The sequence below is a fragment of the Amphibalanus amphitrite genome, unplaced genomic scaffold (assembly GCF_019059575.1).
Source record: "Amphibalanus amphitrite isolate SeventyFive unplaced genomic scaffold, NRLGWU_Aamphi_draft 000838F_arrow, whole genome shotgun sequence".
Classification (NCBI taxonomy): Eukaryota; Metazoa; Arthropoda; class Thecostraca; order Balanomorpha; family Balanidae; genus Amphibalanus; species Amphibalanus amphitrite.
This window is the reverse complement of record NW_024882332.1, coordinates 307215-320783: the sequence shown is the minus strand read 5'-3', so window position 1 is coordinate 320783 and position 13569 is coordinate 307215. Positions and strand designations below refer to the sequence as shown.

General features: G+C 48.2%; 1 protein-coding gene across 1 annotated transcript; it reads left to right on the top strand.

Moving 5' to 3' along the window:
• Window positions 1-1830: 1830 nt before the first annotated feature.
• On the top strand, window positions 1831-11231 carry LOC122366907. Its single transcript, XM_043339565.1, has 9 exons — window positions 1831-2509; window positions 2757-2960; window positions 3668-3726; window positions 4223-4333; window positions 6081-6169; window positions 6348-6454; window positions 7018-7058; window positions 7299-7425; window positions 10258-11231. Exons 1-9 carry the CDS (start codon window positions 2342-2344, stop codon window positions 10315-10317), a joined length of 966 nt encoding a protein of 321 aa, XP_043195500.1. The 5' UTR covers window positions 1831-2341; the 3' UTR covers window positions 10318-11231.
• The last annotated feature ends 2338 nt before the right edge of the window (window positions 11232-13569 follow it).

Genomic DNA, 13569 nt, shown 5'->3' with positions numbered 1-13569 from the left:
AAAAAGACGTCCTCAAACTCGTCATGTCTTTGAACGCTGGTATGCTGAAATCAATACCATCGGCCACAGCGTTTGTCGCCATTCTGAATTCCGCTGACACATTATTACGGCCGGATGGAATTCGCTCCCCGCTCCGTCCTCACTGATCCGCTCCTTTCCTCGCTGGCTCGGCAGCTCTGTTGACGCGACTGCAGTCAGTCAGCTACTCGGGCAACCCTCTGCTGTTTCCACCGGACGAGGTAACCCAGGCCGGCTGGCCGAGGGTGCAGCACTACCTGAGAGGACTTCTAACGGACGCCGACAGGCAGGTATATATGTGGGGACGCTGTATATATTGTTAAGGGTAGGTCTGGGTGATCTTCTGTGATCGTATATCATGGACAGGTTTGAAGGCGTCTGTCAATATCCGACTCTCTCTCTCTCTCTCTCTCTCTCTCTCTCTCTCTCTCTCTCTCTCTCTCTCTCTCTCTCTCTCTCTCTCTCTCTCTCTCTCTCTCTCTCTCTCTCTCTCTCTCTCTCTCTCTCATCTCTTTTCATGCCTCTTATTTCTCTCTTCTGTGTCTCTCTTGTGAAATATTCCCCCAAAACATCGTTCACGCATAAATCACGCCCGCGCATTAGTAAATCCACACAATTCACTCTTCCCACTTCATCTATTTTCCACTAATGAATTCCGACTTCGCGCGTTCAGGGCTGAGCTTCTGTCTAAGTGAATGTCAATGAATGCAAAGCTCGTTTCAATATGTATCAGCTGTTCAGAATTGCTAATTTCTTGGACGAAGGCTCACGCACGACGAGAGAGGGTGCAGAGTTCTCATGGGCTTAATGGCTTAACGTTCTTCAGAAACGCAGCCGCGAGCATGGTGTCTCCATAATTTCTGCATCAACGGCCTCATAATTTCTCCATAATTTCTGCAATCTGCATCGCAGAGAAGCTGGCTGTCGAGTTGAGAGGCCATGACCAAGAGTTCATGCAGTCTAGTTTGCTTACCAGATTCAACATAAAACACATTTCAACTTTGCAATGAATCTGAATTGACACTTTGGACTACCCGCTAAACCTACTGCAGAGGCTCCGTCCAATGCATGTCCTCACACCCACCCACCGCATATTATGGTGCACAAACCAAGTATCTCTGGCCCCGCGACCCTCGGCTGCCGACCTCACACGCTCTGCGGACCCTGGTGTGTGCCGACAGAGAAACTTGGTCTCCCTCGGGTCCCCGCTCCTTCAGCCAGTGACAGCTCTGCTAACTTTGTCTTCATTCTCAAAACTTCCCGGTGGAACATACGGGACGGCTCGGTTTGTCACAATGTGTGTTATGCGACATGACAGCGTCAGCTCACGGGGTACTGCTGCATAATCCTGCAAAAAAATAAATATGTCTTTTAAGTATTTTTTTATTCATTTTGGCAAGACTAATCTACCTTGCGCTAATTGTCATAGCATACAATGTCGTGTCAGATAATCGATATAGCCCTTGACCAAATGGAATTACCAGCAGTAATGAAGAGAACTAAATTCTCCGAAAAATGTTACTGGCGCTTGCCATGACTTAACGTGGCATGCATATTCCTAGAACGTATGTAATCCGATACGTCGCACATGTTGTATTTATTATCAACCTTACATCAGAGCGACAATACATTTGATATATCTTTAAAAGCAGGCATGCCGTTGTCTAAAAGGAAATCAAGAAAAAAGACGGTTTCAAACATTTAAAAAAGTCGTCGTCCAAGTGGCTGCATACGAGAGGTGTGTCGAAACTATGCCTTTGTGAAGCCTTGGGCTTTTCTTTAGAATATTTTTCCGATTTCATTTGCAGCCATCAGTGTACAATCGATTGCGATTCTGAACGAAGGCACGGAGCCCGCTCGACCGACAGACCGCCGCACTCTCAACGCTACAAACGACCCAGCCCGTAGCGTCAGATTCTCCGAGGGCAGCGCAGATCACTGCACTGCTGATCCAGGAGACAGCCGAGATCAGCGTGTTTTCGATCGAGGGATCAACAGGGATCAGGGCACTTATGGTGCGCAGGATGATAAGGATCAAAGCGCTACTGGTGCCAGAGACACGAGCAAATCCTCTGGTACTGAAGAGAAACAGCGACTCAGCGAAAACCCCAGCGTCGAAGAAGATGAAGAGGAAGCGAGCGAGGAAGGAGAAGGTGAAGCAGAGGAGGAGGAGTATGATGAGCGTGGTGTCAGTGAAGTGTCTGCTGAGACAGCGGCGCTGGACGTATCGCCCTGTGCCGACCCGGCCGGTCAGACCTCCGCCGGCCGGTCCGCGGGTGACCCTGCTGGCGGTCAGAGGCGGACGCTGCGCCTGGCCGTCTCGATGCCCGGCCTGGAGGGCCAGGCAGGTAGCGCGCTGGTCAGCGTGCCTGTGCCTCCTCCGACCGAGCAGCAGCGGCAGCAGCAGCAGCAGCGGCCCGGACCGGCCGCCGGACCGGACGATACCGGCGCCGAGCGGCGGCAGCGGACGGGAGAGACGTCGCCGAAAAAGGTGGGCATCCACAGTCAGGCTAGTTTTGGACAACTGCTGGCCGCCCCTACCGAGACCCAAAATTATTTCAATTATTTTGGAACAATCTTGACGATGAGTACTAGACGAAAAATCGCTGCAGCTTGTCCTGTACTGTATCTCATATACCACTGATCCCTGAAGATGCCATTCCTCTCACTGCACCTTATTCATTTTTTCCGATTGCGTACCATGCCTGTGTAACTGCACAGTGTCTGTTTTGGGACAGGTATACCTCAGTCCTGGCGCAGCGGCGGGCCAGAGGCGGGCCGTACCTCTCCGTCTGGTCAGGTTGGAGCCGCCTCTGCCGAGCCAGGAGACCGGACGGCGGCCAGAGGTCAGGGTCAGGTCAGCCGAGCACCATCTGAGCGGGATCAAAGAAACCGACCGGGCTTCTCGGCACCCTCGGCGGCGTCAGCAGAGGACCAAAAAGGTAGGTCAGAGAGCTCAAAGAGCTCCAGCAAAGGCAGGATCGACTACCAACTGGTTCACCACGGGCCGGCCTATAGATTCGGCGAGGAAATTATATAACCTCCCATTGCTTGATGTTTATATGCAGAACGCAACACGCTGGACATGCTGTTTGAGGTCCAACAAGGCACCTTCATAACTTATGCTCCATTGTTTAATGTTTGACTTCTGAAAACCGCGCCAGGCCCAGTCCGACTTTATCAGCTACAACGCTCAGCAGTTGAAACCAGCTAATAAGTTCAGTCAGCCACCGAAAATTGGATTCACTGTCCAAGTTAGGATATATCGCGTTTGTCACAACTTCTGTCACCCGCCGCGTCAAATTTGTGCTCGCCCGTTACCCTAGAGAAACTCGACCGTATACGCCGCGTCTCACATTAGACACAAAGGAAACGAAGCCCCCGTCGCAACATTGGCATTCGAGCTCGGCACACACGGGCAAAGTTTGCCGCCAACAGTGGGGCCGGCCGCAAATGGCACGCCGCCGCGCTTCCACCGTCTCCGCGGCGCCGTAAATGGCCTCCCGGCTGATTGGCGGCCTCCCTGAGGAGGTCACCTTTTAGTGTATGCCGGCTAATGGAGCCCGGGGGAGAGGCGCGTGAACTCGGCGCCGCCGATGATTTCTCATGTGACATTTCCAGCCCGCTGGCGATTTGTGTTTGCTTTCAGACTAGGAAAGTGTCCAAATGGGAGCAATCGGCTGAGGAGACGACTCGTCCCGCTGCGAGGTAGGAAAGGCAATGTGGTGTTGAACCAACAAGCAGTGGCCTTTACGTTCGCAAGGACTAAGACCTTGTAGTTGTTTCCTAATATGCTTACGTTTGAGCGCCTACTATGGGAAATCATACCACTCTGTTACCTGAAATCCTGATAGCAAACATAAACATAGAACAGCAAACGGGTAGGATTTTACGTGCCTCATACCTAGCATGGCAGTAATGAATAATGATGAAACGGACAATGATTTTACTTTTATAACCTTATTCAGGCAGCCATAACGACTTCTTGCAGCACATTCCGATGGAAGCATCTTTGAATAGCAAAATTCATGCATCAAATATGCCTTATGAGTTGTTCGGGAAACTGCAGGGAGTGAACAAAAAAGTTTCTGTTTAGCGCAGGTCTTTGCTTACCGTTTTGGCCGGCCTGTGCCGTCCGTGTTCAATCTTTGGCAGCCGTGGTGGTCTTTGATTCGCGGAGTTTTGACCGGTGTTTTCGTTCCAGGGTACCTTGTTTCCCTCCGTGTCCCGAGTTGCAGCTCGAACCCGACGACCGACAGCTCCAGCTCAGAAAACTGGAGCGACAGCGGCGGCTCTGGCTTCTTCAGAGGCAGAGGTACGCAGAAAAGCAACGCAAGTCTGTTGGTATAATTGTGATATTTCGCCAACTTCACGGACATTATTGCGGAGGCATACGCACGCATTATTATTGATAATAGTTCAGGCCCATTTTTCTGCTCTTCGGTTCAAAAGATCCATACGATTGAAGTGCTTATTATTAAATGCCCGCGCCCCGTAGGGGGGGCCGAAACGGCCCCCCCTGTCCTTTTCGGTCGATATCTCCTAAACGGCTGGAGATATCGCCACCAAACTTTCAGGACCCCTCCGGGCATCAATTTACACATTGTGACCAAAAATTTTTCCAGAGGCTATGATAGGTTGGCCACAAATGACGTTAGAATGACGTCATGTTCTGTCATTTTCGACCGAAAAAAGACCTTCGCGAGAAGACCTGTCAGGCCTACAGCTTTGAAGATACAGAAAAATGATCAAGACACAAAAGGTGTAGAATTGACAGGGCTACAAAACTGCTATCTCGGATTTTTGAAATTTTTGAGTTTTGACCCCAAAAAATCAAAAATGCATTTTTTTGGATATATAAGCCAAAAAATCCAAAAAGTTTTTTGATTTTCGAAAAAACCGAAATATATGTGATAGTACCTACCGTCTTCTATCTACATACCAAATTTCAGATCGATACCTCGTTTTTTAGCCAAGTTATAGCGAAAAAACTGTTCAAAAATGATGACGTCAAATTTTCAAACTCAATTTTTGGCAATTCTAGACCTCGTAGAGCAAAACAAAGACCACCATTGGACTCCCCGTGACAAGCTGCATCGAATCGATACCCATTTTATGCAAAAATATCAACTTTGAAATTTGACCTAATTTGACCTGACCTTGACCTGACCTTCACCAAAACGTGACCTAGGCTGGCCCCAAAGGCTACCTAACCCACATAATCGCATTTGTCATGTAAAATAGACCATAAAACATGTATCACACGACACTTTCATAATGTGACCCCCGGTGACCTGACCTCACTGTGACCTGACCTGGTATCAGTGACCTCAGATAGCAAAGTATGTGTTGACGAACAATGTACCATCGATGGTTTTCAATAAATTACCAATTTACTCGATTTCACAACACATTTCTTGAAATGCCTGTGAACGGTGAAAATCTGACCTTTGACCTGACCTGTGACGTCATCGGTTTGACCTAGGTCAATGAAATTTGGTCACAAGGTAGTTCCCGGGTGGGGCTATCGAACACCGTTTGAATTTTGAAAATCGGCCGGTAACTTTCCGAGATCTTAGGGGGGGGCCGAAACGCCCCCCCCCCCTACGGGTGGTAGGGTCCGCCGGTAGCCCTACGGGGCGCGGGTTAATACAATACAATACATCAACCAATGATGATTGCCTATCAATTAGGTACTCTTATGTAAGGTGCCGCTGTTGCTTGATACTGCAGGCTGTTCGATGTTTTTCATGTTAAGGTAAGTTACGATCAATGGAACACAATATTAAAATATTTTGCTTAAAATTGCTATTGTTAGGGAATAGCTAAATATTGTTATTGGAACAGATATTGAAAGCAATATTTTGTAATTAAATGCTGCCGTTCTTTCCAATGTGTTACGATTATGTAAATGCCAGGAGAGCAGCGATAAAATCATCGAAAAATAATGAAACCTTAGCATTGTTTACAGCGAACACTGGAGTGTCATGTATCTGATGTCCTACTTACCTACAGTTTACAAATGTGACAAAAAAGACCGCCCTGTTATTTTACCATTTCAGTGATACGATATTTCTGAGTAATTGGAGAGAAAAGGCGAGAAAGATGCAGAAAGAGCTGTTCTTCCGAACCGTGAAATACGCATCTGACGGTAAGCACTTATCAATCAGCACGATGCATACATTCCAGTTTCGTCCAAGAAACGAAAAAATGAATTAGCGTTTCCATTGTCACTACTACCATACCATTGTTAACTTGCTTGCATTAGCGTTACTTCATCTAAGGGCGATATATATGTTATATGATGTGATTGCTCTCGCCCGTTGCAGGTCTACGCTGCGGTCCGCTGGTCACCCCTTACGACAGTCCGGGCCGCCCGCTCTCGGCCGATCCATTGGTGGCCCACTGTCCACCCGAGCCGGGACAACCGACTCAGGTGAGGGTTAGTGTCCGCCCGAGCCGGGCCAACCAACTCAGGTAGGGTCAAATTCTGGTCACCCACTGTCCGCCCGAGCCGGGCCAACCAACTCAGGTAGGGTCAAATTCTGGTCACCCACTGTCCACCCGAGCCGGGACAACCAACTCAGGTGAGAGTCAGTGTCCGTTAGAGCCGTGACAACCGACTCAGGTGAGGGTCAGTGTCCGTTAGAGCCGTGACAACCGACTCAGGTGAGGGTCAGACTCTGCTAGAGCCGGGCCAACCAACTCAGGTGAGCTCTGAGGGTTAAACAAACCACTACATTTAGACGCACGCTCCGATTCTAGAATATGTTTCGGCCGATTTAAATAGAAATGCTGCCTCACCGATAAGCTCGAAAAGATACTTCCGCCCCTTATTCACATACGAGTTTTCTTTTATTGGCATTCTGATCCGTGAATTGTAATGGTTCAAGTGTGTTGGGTTCTTATAAGTTATAATAGCATGTGGATTGTGGCTACAATTTGTGTTTGCGTAAACCGATGTGGGCTGAGAATGCGTTTCATTTTGCACTGTTGCAGCCGGATGCGCCAATGAACGTCAAACGCTCCTGGGCCGAACGGTAAGTTGTGCTGCATGAGCTAACGCTGACCTGGCCGAAGTAACTAGTCGATATGACTTGATCTGCAAGGCACGTTCTATAGCTTCTGAGATAATCGCTACTGATTTAGAAATTAATAGCCAAATGAAGGTGATAAGCTTTTCTGAGGTTAGAATTTGATGTAACTTAGTTGGGCGTCATTCGATCTATCGATTATTATATCTGACCATTAAAACATTTATCCATTTCACTGTTTTCCAGAGTGCGTGACGGCGATCAGCTGCAGCGGGACGTCTCGGCAGTGGTGCGCCGCATACAGTCGGGTCAGCTGCGTCCCGCCTCCAGTCCACGCGGCCAGCTGAGGGAGTCCTCCCGGCGACTGCTCGAGGTAAGAGTGCCTCGGGGAGAGGATCATAGAGGTAGATGGCGGTTTTTGTGGGGTGGTGAGGAGATGCGGGAAGAGCGAACTTTGGCTGACTTGCTAGTAGTTCACAGAAAATGACGTTGGACGGTTTTTGAACTCCCCGTAGCAAACAATGCGGTGGGCCCATGTCTGTGATATGACCCATGTCACTACTTTTCATCACAAGAGCTCTCATCACTCCCTCTTTTCCATCCTCAGGACAATCTAATTCTCCACATTCCTCAACACACCGAGCCCCCTGATCAGGGATAGACGGTCACCTTCATCCGACGTGAGTGGCTCCTCAGGGGCATGCTCACTGCGGTGGAGTGGCCGCTGCGGGACTGGGTGACCTGTCCACGTGACGGTCGCAGTCCCGGTGATGCACCAGGATGGCGTCTCAGGCCAATGTTTCCCCTGATTCCATGCATTCTCTCGATGATGTCTGCAAAGGTTTCGCTAAACCGAAAGGCCAGCCCTACAAATCAAAACAAAGAATAACTCTGGTGGGTACTGTTATGACCTTCATTACAACTCTCATAGATCTATAGACACCAGGCTGGAATGAATATTTTATTAGCTGACATAACCCCAATCGTGCAGGCTCAGTTATTATTCAACGGGTCTCGCTGCCACCCTCGGCCAGGAGCTGCGAGCGAAAGACAGCGTCATCTAGGGTGGCTGTAGTTCCTTCTACGATTGTGTGGTGACGCTAGTGAGCAGGCAGCAGCGCTGGTCTGAGTGCCTGGCCGAGCCCAGCCGTCTGTCGCTTTTCGTGTAATGTCTCTCCAGTGACCTGCCTATCGCTGCCCCTACTGATAATGCTGAGATAAAGGCGTCAGAGTTTCATCGCCCCAGCTGACATCAGCTGAATGGTGCGATTTCATTGGCCGAGAGGGCACCATTACCGTCCAATGAAGACGCTAGCTCAGGTCCTATGAGGGTAAAACGAGAGCCACTGTAGGTCAGACAGGACAGGATTGACTCTGTTGAATGTTATCTAGGATCTAGGGTCGCCGCCAAGCGTCAGTTTAGAGTTTGACCCAGGCTAAGTAATCTTTTTTTAACCCTCGCCGGCCGGGAGGGGGGGGGCGGCATAGGTTTTTTTTTTCGCGATACCTCGGAGCACACCGGAGATGGAAAGCTGAAACTTATCATACATGCCCTTGCTTCAAGACGGATCTTGTGAAACCAACGGTATTTTCAGGCCAGGTCAGGTCACTGACCTATGACGTCATAAGTGAATCTCTGCACGGTATTAAAACGTCGCATTTTCGCAACACCGTCAGTGCCAGAGCGGAGCTTTCACAGGGAGATGAAAATTACAGGACCTAGTATCCTCCAGAGATCTCACAACTTGTATATCTTGGATATTTCCCAAAGAAAGGTCACATGAGTTCAGGTCGATCACGTGACCTCAACATTGTAATTTGGGGAAATACTGTTATTTAATTTATTACATATGCTATTAACTCTGATTTTAGCGCCGAGAATGATCTAAAGCTATCTCAAACACACGGAATCGTCATTTCATGTATGTACTCCTTGTAAGGTTTGAGTTTTGATGCTTTAATTTTGCATTGTTGACCTTGCGTGACGTCATCTATGACGTCACTTAGGTCATAGGAGTTTCTGGTCAATTACTCGCGATCAAATTGAGCTAGCGAGTTGGGAAAGCTACCAATGGATTTGAGAAGACTGCACCGTATCGAATGAAATGCTATATGACCTCCTTCGACCAATTTCGTGACCTGAAGGGCTCTGAACTTACATTGACCCGAGATCAACACCTAAGATGACCTCACCCGAACAAAAAGTATGCCATTCGGCGCACCGTAGCTAACCAAACACGATGATGCCAAAATCCTGACTCCATGTGGTCGTTTAAGGCGAAGTTATTTACCAAAAGACCTCACTTGACCTGACCTCAGAAGTCAGGTCAAGTGATCAGGTTCACCTAAAACCTTAAAATCGGGTATCAGTCGCTGCGTTCTGTATGGCGCACACGTTCGTTTTTTTTTTTCCTCAAGGCTCCAGCTCAATTAGGGGCGAAACGGCAAGGAGGGTCATACCAAACTATCGATCAATAGTATGTACAAAACCAATAGGTTCGGCGAGGGTTTAATTTGGCGAGACGAGGCCGCGGTACCGATCGTTTGGGTGCCGAATTAACTATTTCAGAATCAAATGTCAAGGCCATGACGGTCTCAGATGAACTTAATGCTTAGCTATTTTGGACATTTTGTCTCTTCTATCATTTGAAATAGTGGAAATTTAAACCTCTCATGAGCTTGAAGTTAATTAAAGCAACAGTTAATTATTTAATACGTTTTGGTGTGAAAATAAACTTTGCGACAAAATAGGTACCCTCCAAAACGACCAAACAGCACCACTTGAACTGACCTTTTAGATTGCAATAACTGGTTATTCTTAGTATAATTTACGCGGTGCTATTTTATGGTCATCGGATACTTTACTCGGAATCGACTAAAGGTCAAGTTGACAGCCGGCCCATAACCATGCTTTTGCTTCTGTCATGTGACGGGGACGAGCTGTTCGCCCCTGGCAGTGTTTTGTCTTGCTATGTTGACAGTAAACAACAGACAGTATGCGTAAACAAACTATACTTGAATAGACGCTACAAGCAATCCATCTGTGTTTCAACAGCCTGCGTTGTCTTTATATCTCACCATGAGCCATCGTCATGTTTTGATGACCGCATGTCAGTGTACCCCGCCATGTTGCAGTGACCTTGCTCCGAGTTCCGATGTTTCGCCGTGTGACTCATGTGTTTGTGTGTTTATTTACACGCTGCAGCTGGAGTCACTGCTGAAGTCACTGGAGCAGTTCCGGCTGAGGCATCCGCTGCCACGATAAACCGTCAGGAACGATCAGTGGTCAGTTTCGGTGCGAGAACAGTACAAAACAAATTCAGCAGGTACTCCGAATCGTTTGATTACGTTTCCGTCTGATGCTGCAACAATTTCACTTCTACGAATCACATATTGTATGCTACCAAAGTGTCACATGTCATATATCCAGCCGTGCAGGCCGCCTCCGTCCAGCTAAATGTGTGTCACGTCAAATAGTATGTGTCATGTTATGCGTCCTGTGCTATGCTATGCGTTGTCCCTTTCACACGTCCTTATGACGTCACAACTCGCGTGCTCGTGCACTCACTGCGCCGTTGCCATGGCTACCAGAGAGCAGTTCGTGTTTACACCTGGAACTGGAAATAACTTTCTGTTATCGGTATCCAAAGCGGCGCGCTGGCAGTCGCTCCCAAGGAGTGGCGGTCGGCGCCCGTCATCTGCTTCTGTATACCGATTCTGTCAGCAGTCTAGGGTGGGGGGGGGGGGGGGGGGGGGGGCGAGGGTCACGGATATGGGGAAAGGGGCCCCGCAATTGATAGAAGGGGGAGCGACAAGAGAAATCATGGGATCTTTCGCGGTCAGTGAAAGAGCAGGCTGCCATTTTGGTGTGCGCGCCTGGGCCGGTATACGTGTTGGGCAAACGGACCAGAACAGCATTCAATCTCGTGTGTTTAATTCGCAAACGACCCGATAAGTTTCGATACATGTGCGTGTTTTCAATTTAGGTGCTGGTTTCACATGCAGTGTAGGATAGGCTTTTAGCGGGCATTTGTTGATCCGCATCCAAAGACTTGATTCCCAATGATGAATTTGATCTAAAAGTGCACTATCCGATGTGTTTCATCACCCATCACTCTCATGTTTGCATGAACCTGTCATTTGTCTGATGAATACATGCACTGTGGGTGGGCATTTGAATGAATACCAATGAAAAGATAATTGCATGTAAAGGAGCATCGACCCGAGCGTCCTTCTTCTCCGTGTTAGCTGACCCGAGGGCCGAGGCAGTCCAATGGAGTCCGAACTAAACGAACGCTAGAGGTGAACTTCTTTAGTCATTGTCTCGATTCGTAAAGATTCACAATAGCCTTTTTCCCCATATTACCAATTGATTCCTTCTGTGAAACTTCTCCATTAAATGGCCATTTTTCGTCGATGATTGCTTAGTTTCAGATTCTTATTTACCTCTGAAATCGTCATCACATGTAGCATAGGTATAGTTACGCATCTCTAAGCCTATAAACAAATCAAACGATAATGTCACGAAAATCTTCTATCAGTAACCATACCCATTACCTACCCCCCCCCCCCCCCTGAGCACCTTATTCTTGTGGTCACGTACCGAATATTATGCGCTATGATATGGATAATGGACCTGTTTGTGTGCCGTTATGCTCCTGTGGTCGGCGGTAGAGCCGGATCCCAAGGGGCGCAGAGTCATGTTCCGCCCAAGGGATGGCTATTTTTGGATCTCTGATTACAGTCTGCCGTGCAACCCACCGCAGGACGCCTTTGCGGCATGTCTAACAATGGGCGGCTAAAGGTCAGCGTCACCCGCGCAGCATTTATTTCCATGACAAATAGGCATTTGGAAAATGATAGCAATTATAGGTAACCGCCTATAAATCTGGGGACAATTGTAATCCTTTTGGTCACGGAAGGCGTAAGGAGAGTGAAGCTGTTTTATCTCCGGAACATTGACGGTAAGTGACAGTGAGTTAGGATGTGGCCGGTTTTTAGCATGGCCAATGAGGGAATGGCCATGGCTATCAGTGGGCGGCTGTCTACTGATAGATTTTCAAGTATATCTCAGTGATATCCCAAATGAGTTTTAGTTTCGTGCACCTTATATAGCATATTTCAGGGCGCGACAGTAAGAACTATAGGAGCAGAAACTGGACAATCCCCTGAGGTTGGATGTGCTGTATTGTTTTCAGCCGTACCCCTCCTCTCCTAAAAACTCTGGCTCCCCTCCATCCCCCGTCACGCCAGCACAGTGCACGGCGCCATTGCCATACAAATGTGTCCCGGAGGCGAGTTACCTAAGTGTGGAACTACAAGTCGATTCTAGGGCTCTGATTGGTGACTTTGGTCGGGGGATGACGCTTATAGCATGACGTCACTCGCGTACTTGGCCGGACCAACGGCGCGGCGCAGGCGCGCCGAGCCAACCCAGAGGCTCTCAAACTCAATTGTACCGATCCTGCGCATTGAATGGCGAAACTTCGGCGAGTTCGCTTGAGTTTGGAAGCCCCTGCCAGAGAACTGGAGACGGCCGGATTATTTGCTGGACAGTGGGCAGCGCAGATCGCGATTGACTGTGCCAAAAAGATGATAGGGAAAAAGGGGTTGAGACTTGAGCAGTGAATTATAAGCTTGTTGCATAGCTGAGTGGTAAATTGTAAATTACTTAAGGTTTGAAGAGATGCAGTGTAGTGTTTAGCCGACTCAGGGGCATTCTGCCGAGTTATGTAAGGCGGAAGGGTCGCAACTCGCAAGTCGTTTGTTTACATGATTGCCTGATTAAAATGTAAAGCGTACCTAATGTTTAGTTGATAATACAGCGAGGTTGGGCATCTGCTCAATCCATTTCTTCTCTGCAATAGTGCATTCGCCACTGTAATTCATTGTAAGAGGCACTGGGCTGCGCCGCCTGTTAATTATTCCGAAACCACCAGTGAATTGTCACAGTCACTCACAACAATACGAATCGTTCAGTCGTGCGCTGGGGGTCCGCCAAGTTTGAGTGTGCTGCAGAATGCAGACTGGACCGCCGAGAATATAACACTTCCGTCTCCCTGGGCGAGCGGCGCATTGGAGCCGAAGGAAACTGCTTCAGTTTTTTTTGTGGGGAAGATACCCATGTTTGAAAATTATGTTCTGGAATGATGCGATAAGGAAAAGGACGGTTTCTTGAATTGAGGGCCGTGGAGAAGAAGCAGATTTTCTCATTTGCTACCCGATACAACGCGAAAAGACGCAAATGTTGCATATTGGGCTTAATAAGTCTAATAAAAGATAAGGGACTTCGTGAATCATGCCTAACTGACCGCGACCCAGTTATTTGCCACTGCAGGTAGGTAGGTACTATAGTTCGTTTTTCTTAAGTTTGCCCTTCACTGTAAACGTCTTTTTGAACATAGCACGAGAATTGCTAGCTGAATTACTGAGAAAACTGGTTGGCGCACATTGATTTGACCAGATTTCACAGACGATCAATTTCATCAAATATATTTACTATTTCACAGACTCGTAG